This window comes from Crocuta crocuta, unplaced genomic scaffold (assembly GCF_008692635.1).
Source record: "Crocuta crocuta isolate KB4526 unplaced genomic scaffold, BGI_CrCroc_1.0 scaffold186, whole genome shotgun sequence".
NCBI classification, from domain to species: domain Eukaryota; kingdom Metazoa; phylum Chordata; class Mammalia; order Carnivora; family Hyaenidae; genus Crocuta; species Crocuta crocuta.
Genome location: NW_027551569.1, coordinates 8324979 through 8347354, shown reverse-complemented (window position 1 = coordinate 8347354; position 22376 = coordinate 8324979). Strand labels below are relative to the sequence as shown.

Below are 22376 nucleotides of genomic sequence, written 5' to 3'. Positions count from 1 at the left end.
CCGGTGGGCCCAGCAGGAGCCCGTGGAGGCCGGACCTACTGCCAGAGCTTTCCTCCTTGCATTTGTCGCCCACTTTCTCTTTCCCTTCCCCGGTCCGTCACAGAGTGGATCGCCTGGTCCCCTTCTCACTCCACGATTGCCACAGAACAATCGGTTTGTCCCTGGGGAGCCCTTCCCTGAGGCCCCTTTCTAACCTGGGCCTCACTGTAGATTTTCCGGCCTAGGACACTTGCCTCAGGCTCTGCCCACAAGCCAGAGAGCGGCCACCCTTTTTAGCGAGGTGCTGGCCACCAACGGATTTCTTTCCCTTTCTCTTTGGTCATCCAGAGCCCGCCACCGAGTGGAGTCCCCCACCCCCACCCCGAATTCAGCCAATGCCCACCTTTTTTGGCATCCCCCTGGTTTGCTGGTCTACGATTGTGAGGAGTACTGTGGTCCTGCCCCTTCCTCCTTTGGAGGTTGCAGTAAACTATATCCCATTCATTCTAGGAGATGAACAAGCTCCACATTAAAATGTGTTACTTCTTTCTTACTCTTCCTTGGTCTTTTGTACTTTTTATATACGTTTTCGGAAGTAGATCTAGGAGTATGAAGATCATTTTGAAGTTATGTAATGTGGATATTTATATTGCCATGGAAAAGCCATTTTGATCCTGGTCAGAAAGGAGCAGACCAAAAGAGAGGAGAGATTGGACTTCTCTTGTACCAGACTGCTATAGTATGAAGTACTGTGAGTTAGGAAGTTGGCAGTGGAGTGTAAACAATTTTTATTCGGTCTTAGGAACTTTGATTTTTAAAGATTTCCAAAAACATATAGGGGTTTGAAAGGCCTTCAGTTGGTCCTCATGATTCAAGCAGATACTATTCTATTCTAGTTACTCTAACTTTTCTTGAAGCCTTGGCTTTCTTCATCTGTAAATTGAGGTATAACAGTATCCGCTTCATAGGTTATTGTGATTGGGGATTGAGAAAAACGTATGTAAAATCCTTTTGCTATGTCTAAGTAACATAGTGTTTAGTCCACATTAACTGATACTGTTATTTAATAATTTTCAGTGAAGTACAAGAGCCTAATCCAGACCCTTAACGTTTCTTCCAGTGTACTCTGAATAGACTTTTATAAATAAAAGTTAACCCTTAATAAAGTTTCTTATTGGTATGTTATTACTAGAAAGAGGCATTGTGATACAGTGAAAACAGCCTTTGGATTGGTAATTTCAGGATAGTGGGGACCTTGGAGTCCCCACTCATTTATTGTGTTCCCTTGGACAAGTTAGCTTCTTCGTCTGTAAAAGGAGAATATATCTACACCAGGTAATTTGCGAAATTCAGTGAGATAATGTATGTTGAAGGCTTTTGTAAACAAAAGTAACTAAAAATGTTGGTTAATACTTTTATTAAATAATAATTCTTCTTGGAGTTACCTAAATTCCATTTCTCATCCCCCAAACATGGTTTTTCCTTTATATATGTATGTATGTATCTTTGATTCCAAAACATTTGTAGGAAGAAAATGTTTTCATTGTCCCTGTGTTGCATGTAGGCATTATATATTAATAATAGTTTGGGGTAAGTTTTTATTATTTTGTGGTTTGGTATCTTTATTCTACTGTGTTAGGCTTTAAATCTGTTTTTAAAATAGAATGAGTTCATTTTAGTATTGGTAATTACTTCAGACCTAATACAAGTTTGAGATTTTCAAGTAACTTCTTGGGTCACTGATTAGCTATATAGATTTTTCATTTACATATGATTAAGAGAAAAATTGTATTGACTATTTTGTAACTTTTGAAGCAGAAATAATCATTGAATCTTTTAACATCTTACAAAAACATTCTGTGTATTTTGTTTAATATCTTGATAGTCTTTTCTGACTATCATTGCCATTCCTAAAAAGATTGATTACCCCTTAAAGTTTTTCAATAGGTTTTCTCCTTCCTTTTTTAAAAATTTGAAACTTCAGACAGTAAAAAAAAAAAATATTTACACCACCCGAATTACTGATAACTGCTTTTTAAAACTTATTCGACACAACTTCAAACTTTAAGCAAGTTGCAAGAATAGTAGAAAGAATTCTCAAATAACATTTCACCTAGATTCCCCAAAAGATAACATTTCACAAATTTACTTTATCCTTTCCTCTTTTTCTTCATAGTTTTCTTCTGAAATGTTTTGCTAGTAAGCCACAGATGAGTGTCCCTTAGCCCTTAAATACTTAAGTCTGTATTTCTTAGAATAAGGATATTTTCGTATTCAATAGCAGTAGAGTGAACAAAATTAGGAAATTAATGTCCTAATAGGATTTAGCCTGAACTTGTCCTGAATTGATACTGTTTTCTTTTTAAAGCAACTTTACTTAGGTGTAATTGACACATAAAATACACTTGGTGTAGTGTGCAAATTTGATGATCTTTAGTAAATGTTCATAGTTGTGTGACTGTTACCACAAAAAGAATCCCGCTTTCCCGTTTGCAAGTCACGCCTTGTTCCCACCCCAGTTCCAGACTATCACTAATTTTTCTCTGTAGATAGTATTGCTTTTTAATCATTGAAAATGGTAGAACAGCAAAGTGGAAAGCTCAGAAAAAGATCATGTCCCTTTTTTGAGACTTAAAACACTTCCATATTTTCATACCTCAAAAGCTTTCCTGCGAAAGAAACGTTTTGTTAATCAAGCATTTCCCATTGTTTTTTGGACATGGAATACTTTTTCCTAGGAGTAGTTCCCGAAGACTCCACTTCTGTAGAAATTCGGTTTGAGAAATGCAGTTTTGAGGGGCTTGGTTTTCTTAGGCTGGGACAGATATGTCAATCCATTGTACATCTAGGCTGTAAGCAGAGCAGGGAACAATACATGCTATAGTATAGATCATTTGTATTTAATGCAGAGCCACTGAACTAGCAGCATAACTGTATGAAAATGATGTTTAGAAAAGAATCTGACACACAAGTGGAGCTAGATATTTGTTGAATGAATGAGTTGTATGTATAGGTGTTAAGGAGAATCTGTTGGTTCGTTTGCCTCTTAACATTCAGAAATTTGTCACACGGTGTCCGGATGAGGTTAGCCAGTTAATCTATTCCAGGTGAAGTATTTTTTCTATTAGGATAAATCTGCAGTGGAGGAATGATTATAAGTAGTAAATGGTGTGAGAAAAGAAGTGATTTAAAAGCATAAGGAGGGGAAAAAAGGCATAAAGAGGAAAAAATGAAAAAGAGCAGAATACATGCATATGTTGAATGGTACGGATAAATGTTATTTAGTTTTTTTCCCCCGACAGAGGAACCTAGATTTATTAAGATAAAATTTACATACAGTAAAATACACCCATTTTAATTTCAGTGAATTTTGACAAATGCGCAATAAACCTGTATGACCACTGCCACACTAAAGATAGGGAACGCTCACCTGACAGGTGCTCATTTTGTTACTTTGGGCCATAAGGCTTCATACTTAGCCCCTGTAAAAATGCTTTGCGCCTTCTAGGGGCCCTTGGCTGGCTCAGTGGGAAGAGCATGCAGCTCTTAATCTCGGGGTTGTGAGTGTGAGCCCCACATTGGGTGTAGAGATTGCTTAAAAATAAATTCTTATTAAAATACTTTGAACCTTCTAAAAGTGAACCCCTCCAGAGTGAAGGTGAAAAATACAAGTATTTTGTAAATGTTAATTTATAATCATCTCAGTGCTAATAAAATAAGCTTTTTAGCTCCCTTTTTCTTAAACTCCACATGTGATCCCTCAAGCAATTGACTACCCTTGAAACGCGAACATCCAGAATCTAACACTTGCACCGCTACCACCTCTTCCAGGCCACCCTCTCTTTTCTGTGTTATTAGAGTAGTCCTTTGCTTCTCCCCTTGCTCTCCAGTTTTATTAACACAGTGGCCAGTGATGCTGTTAAGATGTAAGTCAGGTCAAAAGCCTTTCAAATGTTTTCCATCTCATTCAGAGTAAAAATCAAAACATTGGCAGTGGCGTACGAAGTACTACATTCTCTGAGCCTGCTCCCCCAAGTGATACTTAGCATTTATCTTTAACTTTCCTCAGGTACTCTGCTCCAGCTGTTGGCCTTGCTGTTCCTCCCACAAACACTATGTAATCACCTCAGGCTCCTATATTTCTCTTTTCTTTGCTTGTAAGGCTATTGCCTCCATATATGAGGCTTCCTGTCTTGGCCTCTTTGGAATTTTTGTTCAGTTTGCCTGTCATCTTTGTGAGGCATGACCACCATATTTAAAGTGAAGCACTCCCAAATTCTCTTCCCTACCTTATTCTACAATGTACCTACCAACTTTGAATCTCCATGTAATTTACTATGACAGTATTAGAATTTATCAACTGTAGGTAAAAACGGATCAACTTTGCTTATCGTTATAAAAGTTTATTCTTAGTCATTTTCACACATGTCAAAACATAAAAGTATGTTGAAAAAAGTGGTTGATACTCTCACTTTAGCATGTTTAAAGTGAACATTAATATTAGTGATCACCAGAATTGTTTGTTTTCTGACCATAGAAGGGACCGTTATCTCATAAAGATACCTTTCCCTTTGAAATTTTGAAGTTTTGCCTATGAATGAGCAAGTTTTGAATAGTTCTAAATGAAAGGGACATATAGCAGAAAAATTAGAAGTAAATAGAATGGATATGTTAGCATACAACATGTAATGTGGTTGTTCTTACGGAATGAATTATACTTTTTTTTTTTTTTACAAATAGTTTATTGTCAAATTAGTTTCCACATAACACTCTGAATTATACATTTAAAAGCCATAAAATATAATTGAAACCCAAGAACATATAGGGCTTTTACAAAATAATGGTTATAGCTTAATACTTGGCAACAAATGGTTCTAGGAATTCATGCTCCAGTCTTTGTAAACATTGTGAGACAAGACACTGGGTCATTGCTAGCACAGAACTTGGCACATGGGAGCTTGTTAATAAATGTGTTTACTGATTCATTCATTGATTTATTTATTCAACAGGTATTAATACCAACTGCTCTCCTAAGAAAGTGCTGAGATAGAGTATTATAATGATAATAAAGAGCTTCTGTAAGTAGGACAGTAGCCCTCTTTTGAAAGGAGACACACTTCCGTCCCCTCCTATAGAATGTTTGTTTTTATTTTTAGGCAAAAAGTATTACAAAAAGATTATTTAAAAATTCAACACATTTATAATCTTAAATTAGTTGCATTTTTTCCTTTTTAATTTATGCCAATGCTTAAAGATTTTAAAGCATTTTCCAATACCTTATGTGAAATTCTAGGAATTTATTTTACCTGTAAATCTTTCTAAATATTTTAAGTGTACTGTGTTTTCTGAAATTGAAGTTTAGATTTTATAGAATTATCCTAAATAATCCTGTATTATCCTCACATATCCAAACTTTTTAAGTCAACACTGAGGAAGAACAACTGTGAGCCTGAAGGACATGCTTGTCTAAGACTTTTTTAAAGAAAAGTGTAATAAACAGGTAAAAAGATACTCAACCGCATTAGTGATTAAGGAAATGCACATTGAAATGAGAGGTTTTTTTTTTTTTTATACCTATGAGACTGTTACAATTTAAACACTGATTTACTCCAGTGATGTTGAAGATTTGAGGAAAGGGCATACATACCCATATATTGGTGGTGGGGATATAAATTTGTACACTAGTTTCGGAGGATGATTTGGAGGTAAAGTGTAGATACATACAGTACTAAGCTGTATTATAAAATTACTTGCACAGGTGCGTAGATTTGTATGTCCAGTGTGTCCAAGAATGTTCAATATTATTTGTAAAAGGCAAAATGTGGAGCTAGTCATCCTTGTTGATTGAATATTATGTATCTGTATTATAGTATTTATTGCTTTGTAAAGGTTAGGATAGAACTTTATGAACTGATATTAAGAGATGTTAATGATAATGAGGGAGAAATGAGGATAACAATAAAGAATGATTATACTGTTTGCAGAAAAACAAAAATGATTATATATTAGTTTGTGTATAGAAAGATATTTAGAAGAATACAACGATATATACCAAACTGTTGGGATTAGGGGGAGAGGAAGTGGAAGACATGCACTTTTTATCTTCTCTCTTCTGAAGGGTGAGTAAATCAGTGTATGAAACACACACACACACACACACACACACACAAATAGTACAAATGTTCTAGCTCTAGATAGACCCCTTCAGTTGTAGAGTGTAGAGGGAGTTTTTCCTAGTATCCAACAAATATCCAGTTCATCAAATTGCTACTATTTAGTGCCATCACTGATACTGATACAAGAGCATTTATTTTGGCTTCTTTTTAAAATTGGTACATGGAATCTTCCTAGGACATCCTGACATTGGTTTTCTACTTTTTCTAATAGTTCTAGACACTCAAGTGTGTTGATGAAAATATAAAATTTGGTGGTAAGGGAATCTTAAATACTACGTTCATTTAACTAAAATCCAAAATTAAGTTTCTTTTAAAGTCAAACGAAACAGTTCAGTGTCACCTTACATTAAGTAAAATGCTAAGATCTGATTCTTGAATTTCATTCATTCATTGAATTTCATTCAAGAATGGTTAAGAGGTTTGCTTTTATCAAAAATTAAGACATCTTATTGTCACAAATTGTATGTTCTCTTTGTATCGGAATGGTTACCATGTGATCCGATGTCAGGAAGTTTCTTCCCTCTCAGGTTTAAGTTTACTGAGACATTCATTTGTCCTTGAGGAGCTGGCCGACATTGAATCAAAAAATACTGCGTAACTTTGTACATTTAGATTTCAGGGTGTGATGTGTGTAAAAAATGACTGCATCAGAACACTTAAAGAAAAAAAAAACTGTTAGATAATCTTCCTGGATTCTGAGTTTGGTTTAAAAAGATTCGTTGATGTTTGGTATTTAATTTTTGGATATTAACTGAACCTCAACATTTTTTTCTTCCTTTATATGTATTCCCACATGATTGTAGGAGTCTATCCTGAATTTAGATCGTGTACATTTTGGGAACTTATTTTAGAAAAGATCTAAGTTTTAAAAATTCTCAATGGACAGACAGAGAAAAGAGGGTCTTTGCCAACTCCTTTGGGTAAGAAAACTTTAGAATTTTGCAGATACTCTAAAAATGAAGGCCAACAAACCAGGCATATCAAATTGCAAAGATTTCAAATAAAATGATTTGTCATGATTTTTTTCTTTAGACCGCTGCAGTAAGAATGTCTTTCCCCCCTCACTTGAATCGCCCTCCCATGGGAATCCCAGCACTCCCACCAGGGATCCCACCCCCACAGTTTCCTGGTTTTCCTCCACCTGTACCTCCAGGTAAGTTTGTGGAGACTGTTGTTTTTTAACCTGCAGTTTTGTCAGTACACTGTTAACTTTAGGAAAGTGATATATATGTGATGTGTCAGTAGTAACGATGTCTGTTAGCATCCTTTTGTAAATATGGTGTCTCATTTTCCTGTGGCAGTGCTTTTCATATCTGGCTGAGCATCAAACTCATCTGGGGAGATTAAGGGAAAAAAACACTTTATTAAAACCAGGTAATGCATTCATATGGTTCAGTCATCAAAAAGGTATACTGTGAAAAATTTTCCTTACATTCCCGCATAACTTACTACTAATCTCTTATAGAAAGAGGGAAAACTGTTTCGATCAGTTGGTTTCTTTATTGTCCCAGGTGCTTTTTAGTGCATATTACATGCCACTGCAAATATATATTCTTTTATCCACTGAGTTTTTGTTTTTTTCTTTTAATGCAGATGTATAGTAACATCCTACATATACTGTTCTGCTCCTTTGTTATGCTTGAAAATATATTTTGGAGGGATTTTCAGATTATCATATAAAAAGTTCCTCTCTCCAAAGCTGAGATTTTAAAAAAAAAAAAAAAAAAAAAAGGTAACCTTCAGTCCCCACTCCAACCCACTGATTCAGATCCTCAGATACTTCTAAATATCCAGGAATCTTTATTTTCAACATGTTCACAGGCGATTCCTAGGCATCTTATTTTAGCATAGCTAAGAGAACCCACATTTGAGAACCATTGTCTTGAGGCNGCCCATTTCTCCACATCCTTGCCAGCATCTAGAGTTCTCTGATTTGCTCATTTTAGCCACTCTGATTGGCATGAGGTAGTATCTCAGTGTGGTTTTGATTTGTATTTCTTGAGGCACATATTAACATTACTTGGCCTAGAGAGCAAGAGTTTTCCTTTGGGTTATGGGTAGTAGTTCAGATATTTTTAGCAGGGCTGAAAACATTTTATACAAAATCAGCTTCCCTTTCAAAAGACAAAAGACAGTATCTTAAGAACTGTCCTTAATTTGTATGTTAAAAGTTTTTTTTTTTTTTTTCACTAACTCTGTAATGCAGGCTGGAGTCAGCAAATGATCTTGGAAAACATCTAGAAATATTTGAGGAAGTCTTTTTTTTTCTTTTTTTAAATTAAATAAATTTTTTTAAGTTTGTTTATTTTGAGAGAGTGCACGAGCCAGTGCGTGTGAGGAAGGGGAAGGGCAGACAGAGAGGGAGGGAGAATCCCAAGCAGGCTCTGCACCATCAGCACAGGGCCCAATGTGGGGCTCAAACTCAGGAACTGTGAGATCATGACCTGAATCAAGAGTCAAATGCTTAACTGCCGAGCCACCCAGGCACCTTGCTTAAGGGAAGCTTTATATCAGAGACCTGTTTTAATTATTGGATTATCTATTTGAAATTACATTGTTTTACTAAAGAGCTTGACTGTTGAGAAATTAACAGTACATTGAAGTTGGCTGGTAAGATGGGTTGTTAATTCACAACACATTGTACAGGTTCAGCTTTGAGGGGCTTCTACTCCTAGGTTGAGTATATAGCAGTGTTGGTTTAGGTATGAAAAGCCACAAGATAAACATGACAGTGTTTCTGGGATATCATCTAACACTTCAGGAATTTGAAGGTAAATCCTACTTTTAAAAGTTAGGAAAAGCAGGGGCACTTGGGTGGCTCAGTTGGTTAAATGTCCTGACTCTTGATTTTGGTTCAGGTCATGATCTCACGGTTTATGGACTCAGGTCTTGCATAGGGCTCTTTGCTGACAGTGTGGAGTCTGCTTGGGATTCTCTGTGTATCTCTCTCTCTCCTCTCTCTCTCTCTCTCTCTCTCTGTCTCTCTCTTAAATAAATAAATGAACATTAAAAAAAAAAGTGGGTCAGCTGATCCTAAAACCAGAGTGTTAGTTTTTCTTCCTGCATGTTTGCTCATTGCCATCCTAATGTGGGCATTTATTCAGAATGGTGACACTATGCTGATTCTGATTCTGATTATAACAGCACAGAGTATCATTTCTGTTCAGAGAAATATACTCAGATGATAAATCAGATTTTAGTTGCAACTCATTGTGCTTTCTTTGTAGAACATCAGTACTTTAAAAGGTAAATAATAAAGTGGTATGTTAAACTAGTGTAATAATTCAAGACCGCAAATACTCATATTCATTAATAATTTTTTTGTTTTTCTTGTTAATGGAATTAATGTGATGGTCACATTCCATGTTTAAAAATAAATTTGAAAAATAACCATAATTTTTCCCTAAAAAGTATGTATATAGAAAAAGGAAAGTTTTACCCCATAGTTCTTGAGAATTCCCTTTCCCAAAGGAAAATTCCCTTTCTTACCAGTGTCTAGTATGTACTCTTCAGAGGTACACTATGCATATCTTGATGTGTTTGCTAATGTATACTCTTTCCCTGCTTCTGTTGTTTATTTTTTTTTTTATGTATTTTTTTTTTTTTTTGAGAGAGAGCGTGCAAGAGCAAGGGCACACACACAAGCAGCGGAGGGAGAGAATCTTAGGCAGGCTCCATGCTCAGCACATAGGGCTTGATCCCATGAGCCTGGATCATGACCTGAGCTAAAATCAAGAATCCTTGATGCCCCTTACCATTTAGACCATCCCCGCCTCCCATAACCCCTCCAGGAACCCTCTATTTGTTTTATCCCCCTCCCTGTTTTTATATTATTTTTGTTTCTCTTCCCTTATGTTCATGTGTTTTGTAGAGAGAGAGAATTGTTTTTAATATAATTTATTGTCAGATTAGCTTCCATACAACACCCACTGCTTATCCCAACAAGTGCCCTCCTCAGTGCCCATCACCCACTTTCCCCTCTCCTCCACCCACCATCAACCCTTAGTTTGTTCTCAGTATTCAAGAGTCTCTTATGGTTTGCCTGCCTCCCTCCCTCTCTGTAACTTTTTCCCCCCATCCCCTCCCCCATCATCTTCTGTTAAGTTTCTCAAGATCCACATAACAGTGAAAACATATGGAATCTTTCTCTGACTGACTTACTTCACTTAGCCTAATACCGTCCAGCTCCATCTACCTTGCTGAAAATATGTATATAAACCACGTCTTCTTTATCCATTCATCAGTTCATGGACATTTAGGCTCTTTCCATGATTTGGCTATTGTTGAGAGTGCTGCTGTGAACATTGGGGTACATGTGCCCTTATGCATCAGCACTCCTGGATCCCTTGGGTAAATTCCTAGCAGTGCTGCTGCTGGGTCATAGGGGAGTTCTATTAATTTTTTGAGGAACCTCCACACTGTTCTGCAGAGCGGCTGCACCAGTTTCCATTCCCACGAATAGTGCCAAGAGGGTTCCCGTTGAGAGAGAGAATCTTAAAACAGGCTTCATACTCCATGGAGTCTGACTTGGGGCTTGATCCCACAACCCTGGGAACATGATCTGAAGTGAAATCAAGAATCGGACACTCAACTGACTAAGCCATCCAAGTGCCCCTGATTTTTGTTTTTATTAAAGAACCAGCAGTAATAAGATTCTATCTAAGTTTCCAGACTAGTTTCTCATTTGATAAATTATTATTATTATTTTAAAGGATTCATTAATAACTGTTGTTTACCCATAAGTGAACTTGTATTTGTGTAAGTTAGTGGTTTTCAGGATGTACTGAATCAGAGGAACATGAATCAACAACTCTCCAGTTTTTTAAACTTCTGAGATGAAAGCATGTTGTGGCAGTAGCCTTTTTGCTTTTAGAATCATTTTTTTGTTGTCATGTAAGTTTATATAAACTGGTCTGATACCCCATTGCTTTTGAGAATAAGGCATTCAACAATATCTCATTGTCATCAGTCCTGCGTTTTTACATATTGGTAAGGCGTGTAGTAGATATAGAATATAGTCTTATGTGACTGTGTTCTTATGATTTATTATGCTTTTTTTTCTTAGGGACCCCAATGATTCCTGTACCAATGAGCATTATGGCTCCTGCTCCAACTGTAAGTATAATTTTAAGGAGGAATTAGGAGACACAGTAGTAATACTTCTTTTAAAGCTAAACAAATTGATAAAGTATTTTAAGGGTTTAAAAGAATGATAGGGAGTGAGAGGATCCATGTATTTGAGTATCATTTTCATTCAGCTGTGGATATTATGCAGTTGCCCCTAAAATAGCCTCCCTAAATAGTTTCATGATTTACCTCATATTTTGTACTCTCTTCATATACTTGTTATTTCAGATTTAGGACACTGGTTTTTTACATCATTCCCTCATTTTGTCTTGGTCCTGGGAGATAGGAGAATGATCTGACATGCCTAATCTCATAAGAGGAAAAGACTATAGGAATGATCTTAGCAGAAATTTAAATTCTTAATTGAAATTTGAGTTACATATATTTCCATTCTTTCCTCATACCTACCTAATTTTTAGCCCCTTCCAAACTAATTTTTCTCTGCGGTCTGGTATGATATTTTTAAGCTTTGCAAGTTTTACTGAAGCCTTTACTCTGCTAAACTGTTACGTTATTCAGTCTTAAGTCTTAATTCTTCATATTCATCAAAGCATTTATACATTCTAAGCATTTGTTAAGAATGCTAACATGCTATTACACATGAATAAATAATTACCCTCTTAACTGTTATTTAGCCAGAATTTTGAGACTTCATTTAGAATTCTATGAGGGAGGGTAGATCTCATTACTTTCAACTGTTTCTCTACCTGTGGATTTTGAAATGGGAGGGAGGAGGAGGTGTTATCTATATCAATAAGTAGATGGTAACCCTGTGGGGAAACAGAAATCTGCTGTGAGGCAGACCACTAAGAAGATAAGGTTCTGCAACCAAGGAGGGGGTCTGATTTTTTTGAATCGGACACCCATTGTTTGGCTATTTTGGAAAACCTCCACCTGACAGGTACTTATCCTCTTACGTTTCAGCCTAGGAAAAGGTGGAACTTGAGGTTTGGAGCAGCTCCCTCAGTTCACCTCTCTTTATTCAGTGCCTACTGTGGATGTTTTGCTAAATTCAATTCCAGATGTAAAAATGAGTAAGAGTGTTCCTCTGGCAAGTTGAAAGTTATAAAGGAAAAATAAAAAACACAACTAACTGATAAAGGTAAAATTTAAGTTTTGGAGAATGCTGTGAGAGTATTTGAATACTCTTGTCAGAGGATTAGTGGGGACGATTGAAATTTGCTTTTATATTTGTACAGAGTAGAGTTGTGAAGAATCTCCTGGATATATTTGATAATTTTAAATGACTTATGATGTCTTGGACATTTAAGAATTATGTTGTAAATATAAAAATATTTCCATCTGTCCAAGTTATTTTTATTTGCTTTTCCAAGTTTTTAAAAGAAAGGTAATCTAATAATAGAACTTGTCACAAATAATTCTGTGTTAATGAAAAATTATAGGAGCTTTAGAATCGGTATGTAGAACCTTTAATAATTGCTGTATATGTACTACTTTAAAATTGTTGTTAACCTAATGTTGCATTAAACATGATAGGGAATTTAATTGCCAGGTCCAATTTTATCGCTTTTTTTCCGCTCTAGGTTTTAGTACCTACTGTGTCCATGGTTGGAAAGCATTTGGGAGCAAGAAAGGATCATCCAGGCTTAAAGGCTAAAGAAAATGATGAAAATTGTGGTCCCACTACTACAGTTTTTGTTGGCAACATTTCTGAGAAAGCCTCTGACATGCTTATAAGACAGCTCCTTGCTGTAAGTGTTAAACTGTTTTTCATTTTTAAATTTTATTATTATGGATTTCAAGTCTATGAAAATGCAGAAAAGACTCAATAATCCTTTTCTCCTTTTTATTTTGAGAAATTTCAATCCTGCAAAAACAGTTGAGTGAATAGCATAGTGAATACTCGTGAAACACATTTTGCCACATTTATTTTCTACCTGTGCGCCATACCCCGCCACTTACATTTTTTCTGAATAATTGGATGTTAAGTTGTGACATGATATTTCATCTCTAAATACTTCTGTTTCTCCTAAGACCGAGGACATTTTCTTATATGATCACAAAACTGTCATCACACTTAAGAAATTTAAGGCTGGGGACACCTGGGTGGTCCAGTTGGTTAAGCATCTGACTTTGGCTCAGGTCTTGATCTCAAGGTTGTTGAGCTCTAGCCCCGCTGGAGGTGAGCTCCAGCCCTCCCACTCCCACTCTCCCTGTCTCTGCCCCTTGTGGACTTCTCTCTTTCTCTCTCCGTCCCTTGCTTGCTGGTGTATGCTCTCAAAAAAAAAGAAAAAAAGAAATTTAAAGGCTGAACGGTATTTTTTCCCTGATACAGAATTGTTAACTAAATATATGTACAGTTCACATGTAACTTTCCCAATAATCTCCATAATTGCTGCATTTTGTTTAGCTATGATTCAGTCAAGGATTTTACATTCCATTGAATTGTTACACCTTGCTGACAGCACAAAGCCCGATGTGGGGCTGTGCCTCATGACCTGAGCCAAAAATGAAGAGTTGGATGCTTAACCGGACTGAGTCACACTGGTGCTCCTAGACATCTTCTCTAATATAGAATAGCTTCCTGTCTTTGCTTGTTTTGTTTTTGTTTTTCATGACATTGACATTTTAAAAAATGGTTTATTTTTGAGCGAGAGCACCAGCACATGTGAGGGAGGGGCAGAGAGAGAGGGAGACAAAAAATCCAAAGCAGGCTCCAGGCTCCAAGCTGTCAGTGCAGAGTCCAGCTCAGGGCCCAGACTCACTCACTGTGAGATGGTGACCTGAGCCAAAGTCAGATGCTTAACTGACTGAGCCACCCAGGCGCCCTTTACATTGATGTTTAAAAAATTTCTTTTTAAATATGTGTTTATTTTAGAGAGAGAGAGCACAAACAAGGGAGAGGCATAGAGAAAAGGGGATGACAGAGGATACAAAGTGGGCTCTGCTGACAGCCTGATGTGGGGCTTGAACTCATTAACCATGAGATGACCTGAGGTGAAGTCAGACACTTAACAGACTGAGCCATCCAGTTGTTGCCTCATTGGTTTTCTTTATTGACCTAGTATAAAAATTTTTATCCTGGGGTGCTGAGGTACTTTAGTCAGTTAAGCTTCCGACTTCGGCTCAGGTCATGATCTCGCTTGTTAGTGGGTTCAACCCCCGTGTCACACTCTGGGCTGACAGCTCAGAGCCTGGAGCCTGCTTTAGATTTTGTGTTGCCCTCTCTCTTTCCCTTCCCTGCTCACGCTCTGTCTCTTTCCTCCTCTCAAAAATAAATGAACATTAAAAAAAAAGATAAAATTTTTATCTTGGTGATAAATGTACATTAAGTGAAATAATGATTTTACAATAAAAAACAACAGTGACTGTACTCTCTCTCTCCCTAATCACTATTTTTTAAAGAAGTTATTTTAAAATCTTTTCCTTCTTGATTTTTTTGCCAGATCTGTTTTGTAAATTGTATGATCCATGAATTGAAAAATGTTTAAGAAATAAGCACCACAAACCTAGCTTTGTCAGGTTCAGTATTTTGTGATACAGTTTTTTTAAGGAAAGAAATCATTACAGTTGGCCCCAATTCCCACTTCTTTTTCCACAGAGGTAATCACCAGAGGTAATCACCAGAGGTAGACCATTATCCTAAATTTGGTATTCATTTATGTGTGTATTTTTTTTTAACTTTTTTTTTTAGTGTTTATTTATTTTAGAGACAGAGCTTGAGGGGGAGAGGGGCCGAGAGAGGGAGACAGAATTTGAAGCAAGCTCCGGGCTCCGAGCAATTGGCACAGAGCCTGACGTGGGGCTTGAACCCACAAACTATGAGATCATGACCTGAGCTGTAGTCCAATGCTTAACCAACTGAGCCATCCAGGCATCCCAGTGCATTTCTTACTTTAATTACATGCTTACATATTTAGAAAAAATTACACTTTATAAATCTTAATTCTGTACTATATAACTTGTTTATTTTCACCTAATATATATATGGCTTTAGTTTATTTACTTATTGCCGTGTACCATTGCATTGTAGTAATGTACCATGAATTTTCAATTTTTTGATGATAGTCATATGTATGTATTGTTTCTATTTCTTAATACTGTGCTTTGCTGTATTATTACTGGTAATGTCTTCAGTGAACATGAAAACATTTCTGTCATGTGTTCTCTTAGAAGTGGAATTTCTGAGTCTTACAGCACGTTTATCTTCAGTTTTACAAGATAATGCCAATTTTTTTCTAAAGTGGAATGTTGGGAGGATATTTTTTAAAAAAAACCTCTATTTTGATATAATATAGTTTAAAATTCACCCTTTTATAGTAATGCAGATGTTTTTAATATATTCAGAAAGTTGTACAAACATCACCACTGACTTAATTCTAGAATATTTTCATCACCTCAACTAGAAACCCTGTATGTACCCTGTAAGTCAATTCCCATTCTCTGCTCTCCCTGGTGTATGGCAACCACTATCCTACTTTCTGTCTGTGTAGATTTGCCTATTCTGGGCATTTTATAGACACAGAATCATAGAATATGTGTGGCTTTTTGTTTTGTCTTTTTTTTTTTTTTTTACTTAATGCAATGTTTTCAGGGTTCATCTATACTGTAGCTTCTATCAGTATTATTTCGTTCTTTTTTACAGCCAAATATTCCATCTAATGGATATACCTCTCATTTTGCCCATCAGTTGATGGGCATTTGGGTTATTTCCACTTTTTGGTTATCCTGAATAATGGTGCTATGAATATTTGTGTGCAAGTGTGTGGAGATAATGTATACATTTTATTTGAAACATTTTTTAATTTTTATTGATTTTTAAAGTTTATTTTGAGAGAGAGAGAGAGAAAGAGAGAGAGATTAAGAATCCCAATCTCTGTGCTGATAGCACAGAACCTGATGTGGGGCTTGAACTCATGAGCTGTGAGATCATGACCTGAGTCGAAGTTAGATGCATAACTAACTGAGCCACTGTGGCTCCTCTTTAAGTTTTAAGTAGGCTCCATGCCTAGTATGGGGCTCAAATTTATAACCCTGAGATCAAGTTGCATGCTTTACTGATTGAGCCATCAGGGCACCCTTCATTTTTCTTTTAAGGCCTTAAATGTCTAGTGACCCTTGATTGTTCACATTTAAGAGTTAGGGATTAGAAGTCTTTTTGTGTGGATATGTTGGGTTTGTAAAATGTTGAAAGTCATTGTAGGGTAATTTAGCCAGCATTTGATTGGTTTCATGCCTAGTGAGTATATGATTGGCTGCTCTTGTTACCCATTCTGTATCCCCTCCTGATCTTTCATATCTGTTCTCTTCTGGTCACTTTCTTCATAACTTCATTCTGTCTTACCTGCGGATGGGGATAGTATAGTTGCTTGTAAAGATGGCAGGCTATCTTCTTTGGGGTGGGGATTAGAGTAGTTGCTTGAAAAGAACTCTTGAGGCTTTGATTGTTCCATGTTCATTGTCAGGCAAGCACTTGTTTTTATTCAGCTTCATGCTACAACTTGGTGTACTCTGTACCTACCTTTTACCTCTAGTCTAGGTCCACTTGGCTTTGTAGAATCCATTAGTCTAATTCTTCCTCAGTAATATCTTCATCTGCAAACACTTGGAGTTTTGGCTTTCTTTGTTATACTGAATGAGTTCCCATCCTTCCATTTGCCTTTTGTCTTTTTTGTAATTTTTTTTAATGTTAATTCATTTTTGAGAGAGACAGAGCATGAGTGGGGGAGAGGCAGAGAGAGGGAGACACAGAATCTGAAGGAGGGCTCCAGGCTCTGAGCCGTCCAGATTCGAGAGCCTGACACAGCCCTCGAACTCACAGATGGTGAGCCCATGACCTGAGCCAAAGTCAGATGCTTAACTGACTGAGCCACTGAGGTGCCCCTTGCCTTTTGTCTTCTTAAAATTTTGTTGAATTCTGCCGCCGTTTCCTCCTGCAATGTTTGATCTCGTGGGTTTTTATTTTTTACATTCCTTGATAATCATTTTATTGGTTTCTCTGAAGGAAGATGTGAAAAATACATGCATTCTCTCAGCTTTGACAGGCAATCTTCAGTTACTGTTTTCCACACATAACTTTTTTTTTTAACCTTTTAGTTTTAACTTTAATAATTAGAAATAATATTTAAAAACTTTGCAAGTAAACAAAATAATGTTCTACCCTTCAGGTAACCTGCCCCACTCATTTCTGATTGTTTTATGGAAATTTTTTTTCTTTACATAAAGTGTTACTATATATTTGCAATTAGATGTCCCATGTTGTTTTTGCATCCTATATGAAGCATTTCCCCATGTTACTAAACTCCCTTTATAATACAGTCGTGCCTGACTGGCTTCCTGGGTAGAGCATGCGACTCTTGATCTTATGGTTGTGCGTTTGAGCCCCCACATTGTGGTGTAGAGATTACTTAAAACAAATATTTAAAAAGTTGTTTATAGTATATATATGTCTTTCAAAACATAATCTTCATGGACTTTTTTACTTGAATTTATTATAGTTTCTTTTAAATATGATATTGGTAATTTTGTTTTGTATGTATGTATTTTGGATAAGATAAATAATACTGTATAATTTCTATATTAAAAGGTAGCCAATTTTCTGCAAATAAGAAAATCTGTAAGAATTATTTTTCTTTTAAATGATGTATTATATATTTCTTTTATATAATAGGCTTGTGGAAATTGAGAACATTTTAAGAAATTTAATAGCTGGTATGGTTTTTCTTTTCTTTCTTTTTTTTTTTTTTTTGCTTTTTTCTCCTGGTGGAAATATGATTGTGCTCTTATTTTTATTACAAATTAGTTTACTTTATTAAATGGTAATGATCATTTTTTTTGTTTTGTTTTGAAGAAATGTGGCTTGGTTTTGAGCTGGAAGAGAGTACAAGGTGCATCTGGAAAACTTCAAGGTATGTAATTTTTTTACTGAGATGATTTTAAGCTGTATACATAAGTCACTTCTTGCATGTTTTACTCTCACTGTCCTTAACCATGGAGTATTCTGTCAGCACTCTTTGACTTCCTTCTTACTGTAATAGGATTAAGGCAGTCAGGAAGATTTAGCTGAGAGTCGAGATTAGAAAGTGGAAGAGTATTAGGAAAGCGGTAGGAGAGGAAAAAATATTCAGATTGTTTTTTTACAATATTATTTTGAAAAGTCTGTTTTCTCAGAACAGGGGTGTATGATTAGTATTCAACAATTAGGACTTAGGAAGAAACCAGGAGAGCAGATTGTGAGACAACCTGTTTGTCTTAGAAGCAAACTGTTCTTTCTGCTTGGTAAAAACACCTGTTTGATGTACATTCTTCTTTTAATTGTTTATTTTTGAGAGAAGGAACGTAGCCAGGGGAGGGGCAGAGAGAGAAGAAGGAACAGAGGATGCGAAGCAGGCTCTACATGCTGACAGCAGAGAGCCTGATGGGGAACTGGAACTCACAAACCATGAGATTGTGATCTGAGATGAAGTCAGATGCTTAATTGATGTACATTCTTGAAACACTTTATTATGGAAAAAATCATGCATCTATAAAATCAGAGTAGTGTGATGAACTTCCATATACTCATCACTTAGCTTTATCAATTCATGGTCAATTGTGCTTAACCTGTATCCTATCCATTTTCTCCTTCTTATTTTTTAATTTATTGTTTAGTTTTTTAAAAAATACTTACTTTCGAGGTGGGGGAGGGGAGAGAGAGAGAGAATCCCAAGCAGGTTCTGCGTTCTCAGTGCAGAGTCCAGTGTAGGGCTGAAACTTAGGAACCATGAGATCACAATCTGAGCCAAAATCAAGATTCAGACACTTAACCACTGAGCCACCCAGGTGTCCCTTCCTAATATTATTTTTAAGCCATTCCAAGCACTTATTTTGTCTATGTTAGTGTGTGTCTTTAAAAGATAAGAGCTTTTTAAAAAGCTTACTGAAAATACTATCGTAAGATCTTTAAAAGCTATTTTTCTTAATATTATAAATCAGTGTTCAGATATCCAGTTATAACTAATACCAAATTTTTAAATATTTTGTTTGATGCAGGATCTACACATAGTCAACACAATGCAGTTGGCCTATTTTTTAGCCATTTTTTAATATTTTAAGTTCTTCTGTCTCTTTTCCTTTGCAGTTATTTCTGGAAGAAGCTGTCATTTGCTCAGTAGTGTTTCTTTTAAAAAAAAATTTTTTTTTTAATGTTTATTTCTGAGAGAGAGAGAGAGACAGCCTGAGCAGGGGAGGGTCAGAGAGAGAGGGAGACACAGAATCTGAAGCAGGCTCCAGGCTCTGAGCTAGCCACCAGTACAGAACCCGATGCAGGGCTCAAACCCATGAACTGTGAGATCATGACCTGAGCCGAAGTCAGACGCTTAACTGACTGAGCCACCCAGACACCCCTCAGTAGTGTTTCTTTAGTCTAGATTCGCTGATTGCAGCTCCATGCAGAATAATTTGCCAGTGCTTCTCTGTCTTCTGTGTTTTATGTAAACTGGTTGGTAGTTGTATCTTGAGACTTAGTTAAATTTGAGTTCGTGTGTGGTATTTTTGTTGATGATTTCATTTGTAAGAATTTTCTAAAGGTATTCTTCCATCATCAGACACTGGGTTACTGGGTTGTCTTTTTTTTAGTTAAAAAAAATTTTGTGGTTGTGGTGCGGCTGTTGATTGTCTATTTCTGGACTGATTGATTTATTGGAGGGTTGCAAAATGTGCTAGTCTAATTTGAAGATTTCTGCCATTCCTTCATTGAAAAATAAATCTTGTGGTGCCTGGATTGCTCAGTCAGTTGAGTGTCCCTCTTGAGTTTCTGACTTCGGCTCAGGTCATGATCTCGTAGCTTGTGAGTTTGAGCCCTGTGTCAGGCTCTGTGCTGACAGCCTGGGCCTGCCTCAGATTCTGTCTCTATCTTTCTCTGCCCTGCCCCTGCTTGTGCTGTCTCTCTCCCCCTTTCTCTCGCTCTCCCTCTCTCTCAAATACAAATAAACATTAAAAAATTTTTTAATACTTCTTTTCAAGTTTTATTTATTTATTATGAGAGAATGAATGAGAGAGGGGCAGAGAGAGAGGGAGAGAATCCCAAGTAGGTTCCTTCCTCACTGTCAGTTCAAAGCCTGAACTGGCTCCAACTCCCCAACCATGAGGTCATGCGTGACCTTAGCTGACACCAAGAGTCAAATGCTTAACCGACTGAGTCACCCAGCCACCCCAAAAAAATTGAGAAAAAAAAAAGAAAGAAAGAAAAAGAAAAAATAATTTTTCTGGGGTGCCTGTGTGGCTCAGTCATTTAAGTATCTGACATCAGCTCAGGTCATGATCTCGTGGTCTGTGAGTTCGAGCCCCGCATTGGCCTTTGTGCTGACAGCTCAGAACTTGGAGCCTGTTTCATATTTTCCCTCACACTCTCTCTGCCCACCTTACCACTCAAAAAATGAATAAATGTTACCAAAAAAAGAAACATCTTTATTAGACTACTGCTGTAAGAATAAACTTCTACTTCCATCTAGTATTTGGTTAGAGGTATATTTTATATAATGTAAAACAGGGTAAATGCTTTGGTTCTTTGACTTTTTTCAGAAGAATTGGTTTGTGTTCTCAGCATCCTTTAGCAGTGACTTTTTTTTTTTATAAAGAACCATTTTGAATTTAAGGATTGAAGCATGTTCATTTTGTTGTTAATAAGAATTAAGTGTCATTTTTATTGTCATCTTTATTATTATTCATCATTATTGCTAGTGAAGCTTAAAATGTCTTAAGTTGCCTCTGCAGGTTGGATTTCCTATGGTTTTATCACAGTCTTAACTGTTTTTGATAGCTCCTTTGTTATCTGGAATCTGAGCTTATCTAGTAGTTTTTCCATGCCAGACCTAGGATCAGCCATTTCTTTAAGGAACTCTGGCTTCTTTTAGTGGTAAATTGTTTTAAAAATCAGAATCTGGGAATTAGATATATTCATTATAAGATTCGTTTAGTCTTTGCTTTTACATTTTTCCAGTGCACGTTAATTCACATTCAGGTCTAAATGGTTTTTATTTAATCTTTTCTGTCATACCTGTATTTTTTTTTTCCCCATACTGAGAATTCAAGTTTCAAGGACATTGGGATGATAGACTATTAAGTAATTATTGGCTTGGTTCGTCTCACATTTCATATACAACAATTCAAGACTAATCACATCTATGCTCTCATCAGCAATATGGTTATAGAAATTTTCTTTTTTATTGACAGGTCTTTTGTCTTTATGATGTATCACACTGAAAAATCTAGAGTCAAATTTACTGTTTTAAAATCAGAATAGGGGTGCCTGGGTGGCTCAGTTGGTTAAGCGTCCAATTTCTGCTCAGATCATGATCTCATGGTTTGTGAGTTTGAGCCCTACATCAGTCTGTGTGCTGACAGCTTGGAGCCTGGAGCCTGCTTTAGATTCTGTGTCTCCCTCTCTTTCTCCCCTACTCACACTCTGTCTCTCTCTCTCAAAAATAAATAAACATAAAAAGAAAAAATTTTACATCACTTAGAATAGTTCCTCTCTGTGTGGTTATGTCCTTAACTGTATACATATTTGGGTTAATTTATTTTAAGTTTTAAAATTTTTAGATTACTTTTTAAAAATTTGTTTTAATATCTCTGATTCAGAGTCATGGTAATAATGCTTAGACTAGTTATTAGAATGAAATAGGCACAGAAAAATTAGACTCATCACTAGGANGAAGTACACAGGTTCTAGGGTGCCTTGGTGGCTCAGTCGATTGAGCATCTAACTCTTAACTTTGGCTCAGGTCATGATCTCACAGTTGATGTGTTGGAGCCCCACATCAGGTTCTGTGCTGACAAGTGCAGTCTGCTCGGGATTCCATCTCCTGCTCTCTGCTCCTCGCCTGCTTGCTCTCTATCTCTCTCTAAGAATAAATAAAAATAAACTAAAAGGAAAAAAAGAGAAAAGTGCATAGGTTCTGGGGTGCCTGGGTGGCTCAGTTGGTTGAATGTCTCGGACTCTTGATTTTGGCTTAGGTCATGATCTCATGGTCACGGGATTGAGTCTATCTTTGGGCTCCATGCTGAGGGTGGAGCCTGCTTGGGGATTTTCTCTCTCCCTCTTCCTCTGTCCCAGGTGTGTGTGTGCTCCCCGCCCCCCCCCCCAAACGTACA

At 36.6% G+C, this 22376-nt stretch overlaps 1 protein-coding gene across 1 annotated transcript in view; it reads left to right on the top strand.

Annotated features, from left to right (window-relative positions):
* The window catches only part of RBM25 (RNA binding motif protein 25), a 55693-nt gene that overhangs the window by 295 nt on the left and 33022 nt on the right, over positions 1-22376 (top strand). The window contains exons 2-5 of the mRNA XM_077750649.1: positions 7188-7308; positions 11221-11270; positions 12827-12994; positions 18094-18151. Coding sequence (XP_077606775.1) covers positions 7203-7308; positions 11221-11270; positions 12827-12994; positions 18094-18151 — 382 coding nt within the window. The 5' untranslated portion in view covers positions 7188-7202. The remainder of the gene's footprint in view (positions 1-7187; positions 7309-11220; positions 11271-12826; positions 12995-18093; positions 18152-22376) is intronic.